The sequence below is a fragment of the Leptonychotes weddellii genome, chromosome 15 (genome assembly GCF_054177405.1).
Source record: "Leptonychotes weddellii isolate Sample4059 chromosome 15, ASM5417740v2, whole genome shotgun sequence".
Taxonomy (NCBI): domain Eukaryota; kingdom Metazoa; phylum Chordata; class Mammalia; order Carnivora; family Phocidae; genus Leptonychotes; species Leptonychotes weddellii.
Window position 1 is genome coordinate 38,628,858 of NC_138383.1, and position 19,003 is coordinate 38,647,860.

Below are 19,003 nucleotides of genomic sequence, written 5' to 3' on the forward strand. Positions count from 1 at the left end.
AAAAAAAAAAAAAAGATATCTGGGTATTGTGGCTATAGTTTTCAATTCTAAAATCAGGATATCATGGGCGCCTGGGTGGCTCAGTCGTTAAGCATCTGCCTTCGGCTTGGGTCATGATCCCAGGGTCCTGGGATCGAGCCCCACATCGGGCTCCCTGCTCCGCGGGAAGCCTGCTTCTCCCTCTGCCACTCCCCCTGCTTGTGTTCCTGCTCTCGCTATCTCTCTCTCTCTGTCAAATAAATAAAATTTTTTAAAAATAATAATAATAAAATAAAATCAGGGTATCTGGTCTTATATAAGTTAGACAAATCACATTTGTCTATTCATTTAACAATCACCTTATTGAAAAGAATGAAATAATAAAAAAATAGGTAACTGATTCAGAAAATATAGAACAATTAGGTAAGGACCACCCCTACAGCCATTGTACTACATCATGGATTCGCCATTTTAAACTGATGGGAGTGTGGGAGAAACTCCCAGGGTATCTGTGAAATGAAGTGGAACTTTGGATCCAGCCAGTTCAAACTCAGTGAACCCAGGCTGGGGAGTCTCTTGTGGGCTCAGTCTCAGACCTGACTTTGGCGGTAGCTTCTGGATGATAAGGAAAATAGCCTGATTGTAATTATTTTAGACCAGAGTTTCTAAAAATCTTGCAAAAAAACTTAAAGACATGGAACTCTCCGAAGGTGATGAGGGGAGAGAGCTAAACAGGAGATTGAAGGGGATATGTCTAAGGTTGACATTTAATTTTTGGTGTTCATTTCCAGATTTTACAGATGCTTTTAACCATTACAGTGTTTTATTTTTAGAAGTTACTAGGAGAAGGGAATCATTATTCTGTTTGTCATTAGGAGCTTAGTTTTTCTTATGTTTATTAAAAGATATGAACAGTTCAATCCAGCAAGTATGCTGTGGGTATCAATCTATGCCCAAATTGTACTCTAGTATCAACCCCAGCAAGGGCTCAGGATCCTTTTGTTGGCATTTGATGATAAATAGAATTGACTTTTTTTAGAAATAGAAAGAGATATGTAGGCAGATCTTTGCTTATTTTTTAGATATTTTGGAAAAAGAATTAGGAAACGAATAGAGTTTTTAAATGCTTGCCTACCTAGATGTCCTGTATATCAGCGGTTTTTAGGTATCAACTGAGGACCAGTGCTGGCCCTGTTTTACAATGGTCCAAGGCAAACAATAAAGACAAAACAGCCCGCCTGCCTGCCTGCCTGTCTATCTATATATATATCTATCTGGTATAAGGTCACCAACTGTCTTTTCATAGGAAGGACTGCCCTCATGCTGCTATTTTCTCCCGATAAAATGTTTGGGTGTAAAATACTCTTAGGGACTCGCGAGAATGGAAAGTGGCAAAACAAAAAGTTAGCAATGCTATGTTGGTCCTTTACCGTTCTTCTTCTTGCATTTACTCGTCAGTGCAATTCAACAGTCTGGGAACCATCACGGCAAAGCAGTGTTATAATAGAAAGAGTTCAGGCCGTGTGCCTTTGGGCAGGCTGCTAAAACCCTCTGAGCCTTCCTTTCTTTAGGTGTGAAATAGTAGTAATAATTCCTACACCGAGGGTTGTTGTGAGAAATAGATGAGATGTTATTTCATGTTAAAGTGCTTGGTCCATAAAAACAATCACTAGGGGCGCCTGGGTGGCTCAGTCGGTTAAGTGGCTGCCTTCGGCTCGGGTCATGATCCCAGGGTCCTGGGATCGAGGCCTGCTTCTCCCTCTCCCTCTGCCTGCCTCTCTGCGTACTTGTTCTCTCTCTCTCTCTCTGTCAAATAAATAAATAAAATCTTTAAAAAAAAAAAAAACAGTCACTAAATGGAGGCTGTCAAAAATAGATCACATGAAAGCACTTTATAAATTCTAAAGCACTGTACAAATATAAATAAGGTACTGTTATTAGCTAGGATTTAAAATTTTAAAACATCAGTCGGATGATGAATAGCTTCCAGATTGAAAGCACATGTGTTATCAGAGTAGCAGTAAATCTTTCACCATCCAAGGCAAGTCAGTGATGGCTCATTGTTCACAACCTGGCGTGAATCATAATGCAAGACACAGCCCCAGTTCAGTTACATTGAGTGCTTCTTATCTATGTCAGGAGTAAACTTTGAAGGGATGTATTCTTTGAAACTGCTTGAAAACTTGCAAAGATAGCTCAAGCGTAGCTTGCTTTCTTCTTTTTTCCCCCCTTTACAGCCAAAGAAGCCGAAAGCCCCAGACAATCCATTTCATGGCATTGTTTCCAAGTGTTTCGAGCCTCATCTCTACGTGTATATTGAGTCCCAGGACAAGTGAGTGATGAACGTTTTGCTGTTTTCTACTGCATTTCTCCCTCCTCTGGTCATGGTTGGGCCTCACAAGGGCACAACTCCTTCCAGAGGCTGAAGGAGAGACTTGGCAGGCCTCCTGTGACCCTCCTTGGAAATCTTCTAAGGGTATTTTTATATCTTGTGAATGTTATCGTTCATTGTATCCATAAATCGAAGAAGCCTGAGTTTGACTCTAATAAGGTCCCAAATGGATCCCAACAACCCCTTCCCATCTGGGCACTGAGCTCTTCTTACATAGCTACACAGGCTTGACCATGTCAGGCACTGGAAAATGGAGAAAGAAAACCTACTCTCTAATATACATGTTTTCAAGTATAATTTGTTTAGGTTTTCATTTTGAGATAATTTAGACTGACAAAAAAGTTACAAAAAATTCTCATAGATCCTTCCCCCAGAGAATGCTACCATTTTATACATAATCACAGTTATCAAAATCAGGAGGGTAACATTGTGCCATGAATGTCCACTTTCTGGCTCAAAGTCCCACCGTGCCTTTGGTTGTCAGGTCTCTTTAGTCTCCCTTAACCTTTAATACTTCCCCAGTCTTTTGTTTGTCTCTCCTGACCTTGACACTTCACAGAGTATTGACAAGTTATTTTCTGCAGTGCCCTCAGTTTCAGTTTGTCTGATGTTTGCTCTTGATTAAATCCAGATTATGCGTTGTGGGCAAGTATACCATGCAGGTGATGTTGTGTCCCTCTGGGTACGTCATATCAGGAGGCACATCATGTGGCTGTGTCCCGTTACTGGTGATGTTAACGTTGATCACTTGCTTAAGGTGGCGCCTGCTAGCTTTCTCTGCTGTGAAGCTGCTGTTTTCTCTTTGTAATTAATAAGTATCTCGTGGGGGGATACTTGGGATTATGTGAATATCCTGTTTCTCCTCACACTTTTCCCACTCATTTTGACATCCTTGATGATTTCTGCCCGAAGCAGTTATTACTGTAGTGTTTGCCAAATGTTGATTTTCTGTTTCCATCATTTCTCCTCTATTGTTAATTGGAGTTCTTCTGTAAGGAAGTACTTCCCCCTCTCCCCCGTGTGCGTGTGTATTTCTGTCAGTATGGACTGGTGGATTCTTGCTTTCTTTTATGGATTATCAACCATTTAACATATATGCTTTTTACAAACTCAGGAGTTCCGAAAATTTTCACAAAGCAGCCCACTGCAGCCAAGTTTCTCACAGTCAGAAGAGTATCTTCAAGTTCCAATGTCCGTTATTCACGCAAAGGAGGAAGACCCCTCCTCATCCCTGAACCTCTGTCCCCAGCCACAGGAACTGGTGAAGGCCTTTCCACACTGGAAGGCAGATTTTGGAAAGGTCAAGTTTCTGGAGACAGGCTGGCCCCAGCTCTGAGATGAGGCCTTATAGCCTGAAGAATGCACTTGGGAGGACCAGACAGACAGTGGCTCAGGCAGGGAGCACAGTAGTGGCTGTGAGAAAGTTCTCAAAGGGAGTTCTCTGGGAAAGCATTTAGGCGCTGAAATTTAGTCCCTTTTTTTTTTTTTGTAATGGTTCTTTGTGGATTAGCAAATTCTTTTTTCCGAGTATGTTTCAGAGAGAAACCATAAGATTAAGAGACTGTTTCAAGTGGAATCACTACATGGAACATTATCATTATTCACCTATTTTATCTTGTAGTTTGTATCTACTCTTTTTGTCCCCAGTTACAAAATGTTTCATAGTAAAGTCGTAGAAAATGAACTTTGTAGAAGACCTTCTATGTTAACAAAAACAACCTCTTGGGGCGCCTGGGTGGCTCAGTCGTCAAGCGTCTGCTCAGATCATGATCCCGGGGTCCTGGGATCGAGCCCCATGTCAGGCTCCCTGCTCCGCGGGAAGCCTGCTTCTCCCTCTCCCACTCCCCCTGCTTGTGTTCCCTCTCTCGCTGTGTCTCTTTCTATCAAATAAAATAAAATCTTTTAAAAAACAAAAACAACCTCCTGCCCACCATCCTCCTCCAAAAAAGAGTTGCTTTCACGTTTTGCCTTGTAAAGCCAGTCGCCTCCTCCCGTCTATCCATTGGGCTTAGATCCGAAGGTACACAGAAAGGCAGTAATTACTTATTGCTGTTTGCTCCTTTGGAACACCCTGTCTTCTCTGTGAAAAAGTTCTTTCTCTGGGGCGCCTGGGCGGCTCAGTCGGTTAAGTGACTGCCTTAGGCTCAGGTCATGATCTGCAGGTCCTGGGATCAAGCCCTGAGTTGGGCTTCCTGCTTGGCAGGGAGTCTGCTTCTCACTCTCTCCCCTGCCCCCCTTCCCCATCACTCGTTCTCTCTCTGTCTCTCAAATAAATAAATAAAATCTTAAAAAAAAATTATTTCTCAGGAAATTAATAAGACACCTGGAGGAGCAGGTAAAAGATCCGTTATTTATCTATGAGATTACACAGGTCTTGAGCAGCCCACCTGGATGACTGTTTTTGGACAAAGCCCGTTCTTCCCTCATCAACCCAAATTCTTATTTTTAGAAAGGTTTAAAAGCTGTTGGATCCAGAGTTTAAAGTGCATATCTGAGATAACCACGTACTGTCCCCAAACCTACCTGGTCTAGAGAGTCATTTTTCTGAATTATCATAATTCTGGTATCTACTCTTTTCACATGGCCTTGATTCATATAAAGTGTACTCATTGTTCATGATGCTTCGGGCAGAGAGCCAGACCTCCCTTCCTTAGGGACTCTCCATTTCTGTATGAAAAATGAAGTGTGGGCCACTCCTCCTGCCACTTGGCCTCACTAGGATGTTTCCACAGCACCGGGGAAGTAGCAGAAGCTACTCATAGGAGAATTGCGTAGGTTGTGCTGTTGTCGCTCCAGAATAAGCAGCAAAGGCTTGGAAGTAGAAATTAGAGTTCAAGAAATCCATTTCCACATCTTTTAAAGCAGAGAATCAGACAAAATAATGCCTAAAGCGGTGGCTATTAACCTTTTTTGAGTCACAGATCCCTTTGAGAGCCTGATGAAACTGTAGACTCTTCTTGTCAAAAAAAAAAAATTCACATAAACCCACACTCTATCTTGAGTGCAATTTCAAGGGGTTCTACAAAACCCTTCCTCCCTTTTGTCCAAGACTCCTAAGGGAAGAAACTCAGGTGGGGGACTGATTTTGTACGTATTTCATTCTTGTGGCTCTGACTCAAAAATCTGCAAGGAAGGAAAATCTTAGGCCATTCACAAGCTCCCAGAAGACAGAGACCCAACACAGTGTAGTGGAAAGAGCGTGGGCCTGGATGCCAGACAGACCTGGATTTGAGTCCGAGCTCTGCACTCACTAGCCTGGGACCTCAAGCATGGTACTCAACCTCTCAGAGTTGGTTTTGTCCTCTCTCCAGTGCACTTAGTGGCAAGGATGAGATGAGAGGACATGTTGGCACTTGGCATGAGTGGTCAGGAGCTGTGCCTGCCCTGCCCGCCTGGTGCCCTTGTTCCAGACTCGTCAGCGGTTGGGTGGCCTGATCAGTGTTGCCAGCTTTCTGTTGGGCCTGGCATGGGGTCTGCCCTCTCGTCTTCCCAGCCTCCCATCTGCCCAGGGAAAGTTCTGGCAGCACCTGAGCCAGCCAAAAGCCAAACAGCAGTAGGAGGACTGCAGAGCCGGGACCTAGGGAGGAGAAAGGAAGTAGAGATATCCCCAAAGCCATCTCCTTAGCGGAGTTGGCTGAGCTGTCCTTCTATGCTTTAAGTGGCTTTCTCAATTTTTGTTTATGTTCCAGAAGGAAGTTCATATAACTTTTACTCTTGGGAATGTAGTGATTTTCTCTGGCTGACTCTTGGAGAAGAGATTTCTCAGCATAGACACTCTTCAAATTGCAGGCAAGAGTGTCCCCATTACTCCTCAGGACTTCAGTCTGTGTTTCCTGTAAACAAGCACGCAGTCTACCTAACCACAGTACACCTATCAACATCAGGAAGTTAACTTGATCCATTAGTACCATTTTATTCGTAGACGCCACTCCATTTCGCCGGTGGTCCCTGCCCGTCATGTCTTTTCTCGATCCAGGATCCATGCCAGGACCGCAGGGTCCATATACTTGTCATGTCTCTTTGGTCTCTCCAATCCAGAAAAACAACTCATTCTTTCTTTATCTTTCGTGACCTTGAAATTTTTGAAGAGTACAGGCCAGTTCGTTTGTGGAATGTCCCTCCATCTGGGTTTGACTAATGTTTCCTCATGATTTATGATTTATGCAGAAGCGGGGCCAGGCTCTTCTCAGTAATTCACATCAGGAGGTGCGCAGTGTCAGTTTGCCCTACAACTTGTGGTGTTCATTTGTCTGCCAGGCATCTCTTTTTATTAATAAGTAATTACTAACAATTAGTAACTGTCAGGAGAAACATTGAAACCATATAAGTAGGTTTTTTTCTCATCTTTTACCTCCCGCTGGTACTTGCCTGAATCATTTATTACTAAGATAGTTGCCGAATGAGGATTTTTTTTTTTTTTTTTAAGATTTTATTTATTTATTTGACAGAGAGAGATAGTGAGAGCAGGAACACAAGCAGGGGGAGTGGGAGAGGGAGAAGCAGGCTTCCCGCCAAACAGGGAGCCCGATGTGGGACTAGATCCCAGGACCCTTGGATCATGACCTGAGCCCAAGGCAGACACTTAACGACTGAGCCACCCAGGCGCCCGAGGATTTTTCTAATACCAGCATTTCTTCTGCGTTTATTCGTTTGCATTATAGTTTAAGAAAAAGCTTTCTCTTTCCCCACTTACTATGTCAGCACGTACTCGTGGATTATAGCTGTTACTACCTTTTTTTAAGTTTATGTTGGAATAAATTTAAACCTACATAAAAGTTTCAGAAATAGCGCAGATTTCCCATATTCCTTTCTCCCCAGTTCTCCTGATGTTAACGTCTTACATAACCACAGCACAGTTACCACACCAGCAAGTTAACATTGGTACAGTTCTATTTACTAAACTCAGACCTTATTTGGATTTCCCACTGATGTCCTTCTCCTCTTTCAGGATCGATCATTATTTTATTGTTTAAATTGTCCCTGATTTGTCCACTGGAACCCCTTCAGGCTGGTTTTTCATGCTTTTTGCATGTGCCTGTCATTTCTGGGGCCCTTGCTTTCTGGCACAACAGAACATACCAGCCTCACCTGGTACTTTGCTACCCCAGCCCTGGAGTCACCCATTTTTCCAGGCTCTCTTGTTTCTTTGGCAGGGAATGATATTTAGAAACTAAGTTCTGGGGGCGCCTGGGTGGCTCAGTTGTTTAAGCGGCTGCCTTCGGCTCAGGTCATGATCTCCTGGGATAGAGCCCCGCATCGGGCTGCCTGCTCAACGGGAGCCCTGCTTCTCCCTCTCCCACTCCCCCTGCTTGTGATCCCTCTCTCGCTGTCTCTTTCTGTGTGTCAAATAAATAAATAAAATCTTAAAAAAAAAAAAAGAAACTAAGTTCTGGGCATCAGGTATGTTCATTACTGCCTGGATGTCATGCTCTTAGGTCCTCACAGCTGAGAGAGCTAAGGAATATATGTATGTATATACATATATGTATGAACACATACATCTGTATCTATTTCTATACCAACTTACATATTAAAACCTGCGAGTTTATGCTGATAACTCTGGTTCTGATCCAACACTGCAGGATTTATTTTCTCCTCCCCGTTTCCTCGTCTCTAACTATGTTCTGCAGCAGTGAGAAACTTGGCTCCCCAGATATTCCATGTATTTACTTATTTGCTCCATATACCTGTGTGTAATCCAGCTCCCACTTGTGCCTAAGCTAGACCTTGGCTCCCCAACCCCACTGACCACACCAGAGCCAAATCCTCGGCCCCAACCCAAGGGCAGGGGAGGAAGGGGTGCAAATTAGCTTGAGAACCCTTGAGTTAACAAGCTCTCTAAGCTCCTGGGGATCCTAAGCTGCATTGCCCATGCTCAACTCCTTGCCAGCTTTGTCTGACTGCCATCTTCCTTTCCCTGTGCCATTCCAGTTAGAATATTGTTGCTAGGGATGCCGACTGCAAATCCACCAGAAGAAACTGCCTGGGTCATTTCATTGATCATCGGGACCCCCAGCCGTAGTTCGCATGGCCCCCTGACACGCTTATACAGTTCTTGGGCAGAAAGCTCCCGCTACAGGGGAGGGGGTGAAAGATACCATCCACACCCATGACATGTTCCTTTAAGGTGCAGAGAAAGTGAACACAGCCACAAGCGCAATGCCATCTGTCTGTATAGTACCTCAGTGTTGTAAAATCAAAGCATGGTACAGTGGATAGAGCTGGGCTTTGGAGTCAGACATCTGCACATTCAGATTCCAGCTCCGACAAATTCTGTGACCTAGGGCAAGCTATATTATTTTGCTCAGCCTCAGTTTCGTCATTTACAAGATGAAGATAAGAATGCCTTCTCTTCAGGGCTATTGTGAAGAGATTGTATTTCTAATGCCCCCGGCGCAGTGCCTGGTTTATAGGCTTGTGGCCAGGTGGGAGATTGTGGCGGACGGCATGAAGGCAGGAAGCTACCAGTAGTTTGCTGTGGGAAATACAGAGGACTGTATAAATCAAACTGTAGGTCATACTTCTCCAAGTCCCCTCCTCCTTACATCCCCCCTTCCACACACCCTATACTGTGCTCGCTTCTGACTCCAGGCCTTTATTTCCTCACCTGAGTCTGCTGCGAAATTCTCTCTCTAGTTTCCTTTGTCTGAAAGAAATTGTTCATATTGTCTGTACTGCCAAATTAGCATTTTGTCGCTGTCTTGGAATCTGAATATCATGAACATGAAGGTCCTATCTCCCCAGGCAGACCAAAGCTTCTGATGGGCCAATGCTGTGTCTTTTTTTTTTTTTTAAAGATTTTATTTATTTATTTGAGAGAGGGAATGAGAGACAGACAGCAGGAGAGGGAGGAGGGTCAGAGGGAGAAGCAGACTCCCTGCTGAGCAGGAAACCCAATGCGGGACTCGATCCCAGGACTCCAGGATCATGACCTGAGCTGAAGGCAGTCGCTTAACCAACTGAGCCACCCAGGTGCCCCGGGCCAATGCTGTGTCTTAACCCCCATACCCAGCAGCACCTTGATCAGGGCTTGACCCTTTATAAACTCTTACTTGATTGTAATTATTTTTTGTTTTTTGTTTTTAAATTTTTTTTTAAAGATTTTTTTTTTTTTTTTATTCATGAGAGACAGAGCGAGAGAGAAAGGCAGAGGGAGAAGCGGGCTCCCAAGGAGCAGGGAGCCCGATGCGGGACTCGATCCCAGGACCCTGAGATCATGACCTGAGCCGAAGGCAGACGCTTAACCATCTGAGCCACCCAGGCGCCCTGTAATTGTTTTATAGTGTAAAAAAATATCTCCTTATGACTCCAGTCAGCAGGTCAATAGACCACACACTCTTCTCTAGTCGTCTTACAAGAAGGTCTCGCCAGAATTCAGGCTAGTGTTTGGTACCTGAAAGAAAGGACAACCTTTATTGTTTTTTTAGTTGAATTCATTATATCTTACATGTGTAGCACCCAGAGCCTTGCACGTATGAAGTGCTTAGTTGAAAATTGATGGGATTGGACACGTTGATCACTTGTTTCCCAGTGTGGCATAGAAGCATGCAGGTGCAAAGAGTCGCATTCGTTGTAAGGGAGGGAAGCTCACTCTGAGGTGTGTATCTCATCCGCACAGAGAACAATGTCAGAAGTAACCTGGGAGTCAGCCTAAGTATGGAAGATCTTCAGAGTTTTTTTTTTTAAGTGGAAATTTTCTTTATGTTCTACGAGCATGATTAATTTATAATCTTATTGATTGGGTTGGCTCTGAAATACGAGGCAGGAGAGTAAGTATCCTGACTTCAGCTACTAGGGGAATTGGATGAGTGGTTAAAGTAAAAACACTTCGGAGCCCTGGCCTCTGTTTTTGTTGGCACTAGAGATTTGGCAATTAGAATCTCCCCTAAGGAGACTCAGGTGGAACCTTTTGCTTTCTGTTACATGTTCTCCACTGCACCAGCCCCTGCCCCATCTCCACCTACCCACCCTTCTGTTCCCATCCTTCGGGAACAAAGTGTGGGGGCTGATCCGCTGCATATGTCTTGGGCACAGACATAGAAGATTAGCTTCACACATATGCATGAGGGGTGGGCCTGGGAAGAGCAGAAGTAACAGACCTTATGCCTACGCTCAAGGAGCGTGTGGTAACATATAATCGGAGAATAAGATTCTACTGTATAGCAAGCACCTTTCCCCTTAGGTACCAGCTTTAGCTTCTCAGTGATGGCGAGAATGCTGTCTCAAGGATTCTGAAAGGACACCAAAGATCAGTGAAAAAGAGAGCCATTATTGATGGCATCGCCTGCTGCAGGCCCAGGATGGGAGAAGGCCGTCCTGTTTCTTGAACATTTGACATCCTTACACTTGATAGTAAAGTGTTAAATAATAATAATAATAATGAAGTGTGAGTGTGCTGCAGGTGACAGAAGTTGAAATCAAGACAGAGGGTTGGCGTGAGTAGGAGCTGTCTGGGCCAAGCCTGCAGATGATTGGAGAGGTGGCAGAGGGGCATCTTGGCCAGGGGAGGCATCCAGGCATCGCAGGCGAAGGCCCAGAGTCGGGGGTACAGATGGGGCAAGGGGCAGTTAAGGTGAGTCTGGCTGGAGTGGAGGGTCCCTGTGCAGGAGCAACGAGAGATTAAATGGCAGGATGAGGCAGGCAGAGGTGGCGAGGAACGGGGGTGGTGACCCTGCAGCTTTCCAAGGTTAACTAACGAGTTCTTTCTCTGCTCGCTGACCATCACCACAAGGACCTAGCCTAGGCCTGAAGTTCTTTGAGGGCAGAGTGGCTACATCTGGATATAATCAACTTTCAGTAAGAAAAGCTCTTGAGTAAAATGTCAGTTTTCTCCTATTCCTGCTAATTGATGCTGTGTGTGGTTCTTGTCTTGTTCTTCCTGTTATATAAATACATTTTGAAAGCACAGCTGGATTCCTGTAGCCTTAGACAGTAACCTAAAAAGATGTAAAATGTCAAGGGGTGGGGACTTCTCCCATTCTTCATACAGCTCAACTGTGCAGGAAACAATGAGTAGAGCCCTGCTGGCCCCGAGCTGTGATGACTCAGTGGGGAATGGGGGGACAGCTGCAGCCATCAGCACCATCATGACCTGCTGCAAGCCTGGGGCTGCCACACCCTCTCTTCTCCCAAGATTTTTTACACCTTCGATTCTGGAAGTTTTAAGGAAAAAAAATGGATAAAAGGAGAAAGAAAACATTAGAATACTTCTTTACTATTTCTCTCTGTTTCAGCATCTGTCCCGTGGGCACATGTAGGTTAATGATATCAAAATATTTGCTGACATCATAACCTTTTTGTGTTTTCAGAGATAGGAAGTCCAGTAGAGTGGTTAAAAGCATGAGGTTTGAGCCAGGCTGTTTGATTTTGAATCCTGGCTCCCCTACTCCCTTGCTCTATGACCGTGGACAAGGTCCTTAACTTTTTTGCACCTTGCTTTTTGAAAATGAAGACAGGAATACTACATACTTCATAATGTTACTGTGAAGATTGAGTGAAGTTCAGTGAAAGGACACTTCTAAAGTGCTGACATAGTGCGTGTGCCCCACTACATCGTAAGTGTTCAGAAAATGATCACTGTTGTCACTTAGGGTTTTCATTTGCGGAGAGAGGAGATGGTACTAGTATGGTAGTAGGAACAGTGCAAGCACTTAAATGGTAGCTTCTAGGCTCAGCTGTGCCACTAAATTATGTGACAAACTTTCTAGACCTTAATTTTTTCATCTCTTAGAGGGTCCAATAATACCTTATCTCCCTTACAGAGGCTTGGGGTCAGATGTGATCATGAAATGCCTTGAAAAGTATAAAGCAGCACACAAATAAATGCCAAATATTCTTGCTGCTGTTATTGTAGGAGTGCTGGTGGTAGTTAATGAAGGTATGGATGGAAGTGGTCCAGTTTTAAATGTGAAAAGCATTAGGAATGATTTACTCATGGCAGGTAAGCACATTTTCTTTATCTTTCTTGAAATAACGTTGCAGGCTTTCTTCCTCCTAGAAACCTTGGAGAGCTGATTGACCGGTTTGTGGCCGATTTCAAAGCCCAGGGGCCACCTAAGCCCAACACTGACGAAGGGGGTGCCGTGCTCCCCAGCTGTGCTGACCTCTTTGTCTACTACAAGAAGTGCATGGTGCAGTGCTCTCAGCTCAGTACTGGGGAGCCAATGATCGCCCTGACCACCATTTTCCAGAAGTACCTCCGAGAATATGCCTGGAAAATCCTCTCTGGCAATCTACCCAAGTGAGTGCTATTCTTCCTGCTCGGAGTGGTGAAGTAAGATTCTGAATATACCTAAATATGGGAATCTCAGGAAATCTACTCTGAAATTGTTTACCGAACTACTAAGAGTCTCAAGGAGGGAAACACTCTTACTGAGTTCCCAGGGGTCTGAGACTATTTCCTTTCTAATGATCAAGACTGTTAGAGGGAATGCCCACACTAGCTGCCAGCACAGGTCAGATCTTAACCACAGTGGACTCAAGGGAGTCCGTTCCATTATGTATATATTTAATTTATATAGGTTCAACAATAGGTGGTTGGCAAAAAAAGGTAAGGTGGTGGTAGCAATAACTCTTAAACAGCATGGGCAGTTTCATTCAATGAGAGTATGCCCTGGGATGATGAGCACACGGGAGGCATGAATCTGCTTTTCCCTCGATCTGATTACGTTCCCAAGTCTCTCTTATGGTGTGTGTGTCTTGTTGAATAGAGTCTAATGTTTAAAGATGTGGTAGGATTTGGGGAGAGGGGGTTACATAGCACAGCCCCTAATTATAGTGACTTCACTGTATTCTGGGACATTAGAATATTGTTATATTGCTTATTAGAGTTTAAAGATTTTGGGTCCTGGGGCGCCTGGGTGGTTCAGCCAGTTAAGTGTCCAACTCTTGATCTCAGCTCAGGATTTGATCTCAAGGTCATGAGTTCAAGCCCTACATTGGGCTGTGGAGCCAAAGATTTTTGGTTCTACAGCAATTTCAATTATGATGGAATATGATCTAAAGTAATGCTTTGGAATTTATTATTTATAAATCATCCCCATGGCTAAATTCAATAATTCTGGAAGTAGTTGCTGTTGTTTTCACTAAAATGTGTCATATGTGGGAGTTTACATTATTTGGAGGAAAGAAAATAAAATTCCTATGCTCTAACCAGAGATTTGAAGTAACAGATATGTTTCACCAATGAGAGTTTCTTTGACTATCATAAAAAATTTTTTAGACATTCTGATCATCAAAATAATGTAAGTTTATTATAGTTTAGAAAACACAGAAAAGCAGAAAGACAAAAATGAAAGCCAGCTATAATCTCACCACCCAGAGAAAACAAATTTAACTTTTTAGTATGTGTTTTCTGTTCTTCTGTGCTTTTGTTTGTTTAACAGTATTGGGACTCTACTGCTTGTAGTTTTGTACCCTGCTGCTTTTACTTAACATCATTCTGCCAGCATTTTCCCCATGTGTCACAGCAGGAAAAAAATGGTGTGCTGAGCTAGGGTATTGTTGCCAAAGCAACTATTCACAGAAATGGGGGCAAGGTGAAAGGAACCAACAGAGGATTCTGAAGCATCCAAATTCTAGGGGGTAATTGTTACCACTTTAAAACTCACTTGAGAGCTGGGGCTGTGGACGAAGGGTTGCCACACAGAAAATGGAGGGCCACAGTCACTGCCCACACCACACAGAAGCAGAGGGAGTGGAGGCCTTGTTAAGACTCAGACTTCCCACTCCTCTACCTCTCCAACTTCTTGTCGCATCTCCCGTTGACTGAACCCAGCAGGAGGCCAGAGGGCCCGGGAGCCAGGGTGATAAGTCTGAGGAGGTCAGTCTCCTGAGCCACAGAGAAGGGAAGAGAAGGTAACGAATGGATCTGGGAGGCCAACAGAGAACGTTCAGCACTTGTGACAGTACAACGTCCTCAAAACACTTTTCAGGATGTCATGATAATCCAACATGCAGGAGAACCTCATTGAACTTCTGAAGTTCTTATTTATCTTTCTCTTAATTGATCATTTAGGTTGGGCTCACTCTTTTAGTATTTTAAATAACACTCAAAAAAGCATCCTTGAACGGGAGTAGAACTACTGGGTCAAGTAATGTGAACATGTTTTTTAAGCTCCTGCCATATACCTCCAGGAAGGTTGTACAACTTAATGCTCCTGACCCATAGTGCAAGAGACTGTCAGCATCCTCACACCCTTGTAAGTGCTGGAAATGAAGGTATTGTCAAATCTGTGATTACCAGTAAGACTGGGCAGTGTTAGGGTTATTTTTTAAATATTTTTATTTTTAAGGTAAGTGTCATTGAATTTTGTCTTTTTAAAAAAAATTTAGACTCTCACAATGGAAAGAGCAGGAGGTTTTATAACTATTTGTACATTTTGCGAACACATGATTAGATCAGTAGAAAGGGGTTAGGCAGCTGGGGCTTTGGACAGGAACCATGTCTTAACATTCACTTTGGTACCCCTCCACAAGCACAATGTACAAATTCCTGTGCAGAATTTTCTTACCTGAAACAGTTGTGGAACAAGCTTTTGTGCTACAGATGATCCTAACAGCTCTTCGGATCAGGAGATGCTAAGCTAAGCAGAGAGGCCACTCAGCAGCCTTCTCTGTGAGTATCAGAGTCCTCATAGTTAATGTGACTGATTACTGGCTCACTGTTGGAATTGTTTCTTCCTACTCCTGATGGTCAGAGAGCTTAAACAGATGATAGTCAAGGTAAGGTCAATAGGAAAAAGCTCATTGTATGTGGGTTTGTTTGGGCCACGTCCAGCCTTTCCTTCCCCCTTTTCTTTGTCTTAAGATGTGCAGTTACCAGTTCAGGAAGCAAATGAAAAGTCCCAGCCTAACCTGTTCCTGTTCCTTTTCCTCAGAACCACAAGCAGCAGTGGAGGCCTGACCATCAGCAGCCTCCTCAAGGAAAAGGAAGGCTCAGAAGTAGCCAAGTTCACTCTAGAGGAGCTCTGCCTCATCTGCAGCATCCTAAGCACAGCAGAGTACTGTCTGGCCACCACCCAGCAGGTGAGCTGCCCACCGCCTCCTTTTCCTGAACCATCTGGGCCTCTTGACTCAGCAGGTAAAATTGTGGGCCTTCACAAGTCATGTACAACCTTGGGCAGACCAGTTTTCATAGGGAAAGCTTGCTGTCCAGCCAGACGACGGTCCAGCCAGCCATCTTACAGAGGAGCCTTGTTAAAAAGAGACTGGGCAAGAAAGTATGACTGATCTCCTCCCCAGAGTTGTTTCAGCTACTCAGAGGGCATGCCCTCTTGAAAGTAGGTCAGTAGCACTGTTTCCCATATGGGAAAAGCAGTGACAAACCTAACGATGCTAGGACCCGGCCTCTGGTGGTGATGAGTCACAACCAGTGATTCCATTCTCAGAAGTGTTACTAGGCTAAGCAAAATCCTTTGGGCTTTTATGTGTCTCCTGAAATGTACATAGCATCCTCAGTCTGCCTAAACAAACAACCATTGTTTGGATGCTGACGTTCAGGAACTGTGCAGCAGGAAAGGGTGATGCCTCTCCTGGAGCTCCCCATTAGCAGGAGGAAGACCCAGAAGAATTTTCCATTTAGCCTTCGACGTGGGATTAGAAGTTCCTTTTCACATTTGGTCTGGAATTCACCTAAGGCCAAGAGAAGGAAAATAATTGGAGAAGGTTGTGCTCTTCCCCCCTTTTTGGGTTTATTATTTACACATGTCTGGATCATGAGAAGGTAGTCATAAATTATGGTTCAGACAGTACTGCTTGGAGTGCCTGTAAGCCAGAGCAAGACTACAAGAGGCCAAAATAAGAAGTGTTCCCCCCAGAACTTCACAGTTGAGGTTAAGCCAGCCAGAGGCAATAGCATGCTCTGTTTGGGGACGTGGTCACACTGAGTCACACAGGGAATGATCTGTAGAGGTTTGGCCTTGGAGCCAGAGACAGCAATCCCTTCAGCCCCAAGAACTGCCAGGGCAGGACAGCAGTATCTGTGAGGACCTCCAAGGCAGAGGTCCCAGAGTTCAGTGATGAAGAAACACTGTCTATTTAACTGTTTTGCATGTGTGCAGAAAAGGAAGACACACACATATAATAGCGTATTTTAAAAAATAAAACTAAAAGTAAACCAAGTAAATAAATAATTTTAAAAATTAAAAATAAAAGTAAAATAACCATGGAACCAAAGGGGAAAAACCATTAAAATAATGACTTAATCCCATCACCATCATATTAGCAGTTTGGCGTATTTTCTTTCAGTCCTTTTTCATGAACATAGTTTTTGTTGTTTTTTTTTTAATTTTTTATTTATTTGCGAGAGAGAGAATGAGAGACAGAGAGCATGAGAGGGAGGAGGGTCAGAGGGAGAAGCAGACTCCCTGCCGAGCAGGGAGCCCGATGCGGGACTCGATCCCGGGACTCCAGGATCATGACCTGAGCCGAAGGCAGTCGCTCAACCAACTGAGCCACCCAGGCGCCCCTCATGAACATAGTTTTGTATGCTATAATCTTAACTTAATTCAGTCTCATATCCCTTTGTTGTTTTTATTAACATCACAGCACTAGCGTTTCTCCTGTTGCTATAATATCTTTATTGCCAACATTGTTAATAGTTATATATTATTTCATTAAGGGATAACACCATAAATTATTTCACAGTATCCCTCATAATTATTTATGCTGTTTCAGGTTTTGGCTTCTAAAGTAATCCTACAGGGGCACCTGGGTGGTTCAGTTGGTTAAGCATCTACTTTAGAATCGGGTCATGATCCTCGGGTCCTGGGATTGAGTCCTGCATTGGGCTCCCTGCTCAGCGGGAAGTCTCCTTCTCCTGCTGCCTGCCCCTCCCCCTGCTTGTGCTCTCTCTCTCTCTCTCTCTCTGTGTCAAATAAATAAATAAAATCTTTAAAAAAAAAAAGAAAAATTAAAAAAATAAATTAATCCTATAGAGAACATCTGATATGTTTTGCATTTTTCTAGAATAGATACTTAAAGTTCTGGACGTACTAGTAGATCAAAGACCATTTTCATGACTCGTCATAAATGTAGCCAAATTTTCTGTTATTTAGTGAAGTGTTTTTTTTTTTTAAGATTTTATTTATTTGTCAGAGAGAGAGAGAGAGCACAAGCAGGGGGAGCGGCAGGCAGAGGGAGAAGCAGGCTCCCCGCTGAGCAAGGAGCCCGATGTGGGACTTGATCCTAGGACCTGGGATCATGACCTGAGCTGAAGGCAGATGCTTAACCGACTGAGCCACCCAGGCGTCCCTAGTGAAGATTATTTTTACTGATTATAAAAGTTAGTACATTCTTAGCACCTATATAGTGATCTCTAAATACCGTTTTCCCCTAAAAGAAACCAGAGATTCCTCAGAATTGAGTAATTCCAGGTCTGGGACAGGAAATGTACATGATGAGCCTGGAGCATCATGTCATGCAAAAAGCAAGAAAAATATCAAAGACGGTGACTCATTTCAGAAGGATTCAGGAGTCATAATGGGCTTATTGTACAAAAGGATATACCTGTAAATGTGACCCTATTCATAATTAGGGTCTTTGAAGCTGTAATTAAGTTAGGATCTCAAGAAGAGATTATCTTGCATTTAGGGTGAACCCTAAATCCAATGACTGGCATCCTTAGAAAGGAAAGGGAGATCTAACAGACACAGGGAAGAAGGCCACATGAAGATAGAAGCAGAGATTGGAGTGATGTGTCTATAAGCCAAGGAACACCAAAGATTGCCAGCAACCAGAAGATAGAAGACAGGCATGGAATAGTTTCTCTCTCAGAACTTCCAGGAGGAAACAACCCGGCCAACACCTTGATTTTGGACTTCTGGCCTCTGGAACGGTGAGAGAATAAATTTCTCTTTTGAGCCACCACGTTTGTAGTAATTTGTTAGAGCATCCTAAGAAACGGATACAGAAGCCAACCTAGGGGCGCCTGGGTGGCTCAGTCATTAAGCGTCTGCCTTCAGCTCAGGTCATGATCCCAGGGTCCTGGGATCGAGCCCCGCATCAGGCTCCCTGCTCAGCGGGAAACCTGCTTCTCCCTCTCCCACTCCCCCTGCATGTGTTCCCTCTCTCGCTGTGTCTCTGTCAAATAAATAAAATCTTTAAAAAAAAAAAAAAAGAAGCCAACCTAAATAAGCTCTGCTGGTCAAAGGTGGGATGTATAAGCATCAGTGAGAAGTCAACTACAATGCATTGAAAACATCAGATATGCTTAAATCCATGTGGTTGTGATGATTTCTCTTTTTTTAGTGCACTTATCATCTTCAAAGACACTAAGGAACCACTGGTATGAATTGAATACTGGTAAATAAAGGGAAGTTCTTTTTTTTTTTTTAAGATTTTATTTATGGGGCGCCTGGGTGGCTCAGTTGGTTGGGCGACTGCCTTCGGCTCAGGTCATGATCCTGGAGTCCCTGGATCGAGTCCCGCATCAGGCTCCCTGCTCGGCAGGGAGTCTGTTTCTCCCTCTGACCCTCCCGACCCTCCCCCCTCTCACGTGCTCTCTCTCTCAAATAAATAAATAAAATCTTTAAAAAAAAATATTTTATTTATTTATTTGACACAGAGAGAGATAGCAAGAACAGGAACACAATTAGGGGGAGAGGGAGAAGCAGGCCTCCTGCCGAGCAGGGA

The 19,003-nt window shown here is 43.8% G+C and overlaps 1 protein-coding gene across 1 annotated transcript in view; it reads left to right on the top strand.

Moving 5' to 3' along the window:
• VPS53 (VPS53 subunit of GARP complex) overlaps nucleotides 1-19,003 on the top strand; it is a 128,179-nt gene that overhangs the window by 64,465 nt on the left and 44,711 nt on the right. Inside the window, exons 12-14 of the mRNA XM_081805989.1 lie at nucleotides 2,175-2,311; nucleotides 12,369-12,611; nucleotides 15,250-15,397. Of these exons, the coding sequence (XP_081662115.1) occupies nucleotides 2,175-2,311; nucleotides 12,369-12,611; nucleotides 15,250-15,397 (528 nt within the window). The remainder of the gene's footprint in view (nucleotides 1-2,174; nucleotides 2,312-12,368; nucleotides 12,612-15,249; nucleotides 15,398-19,003) is intronic.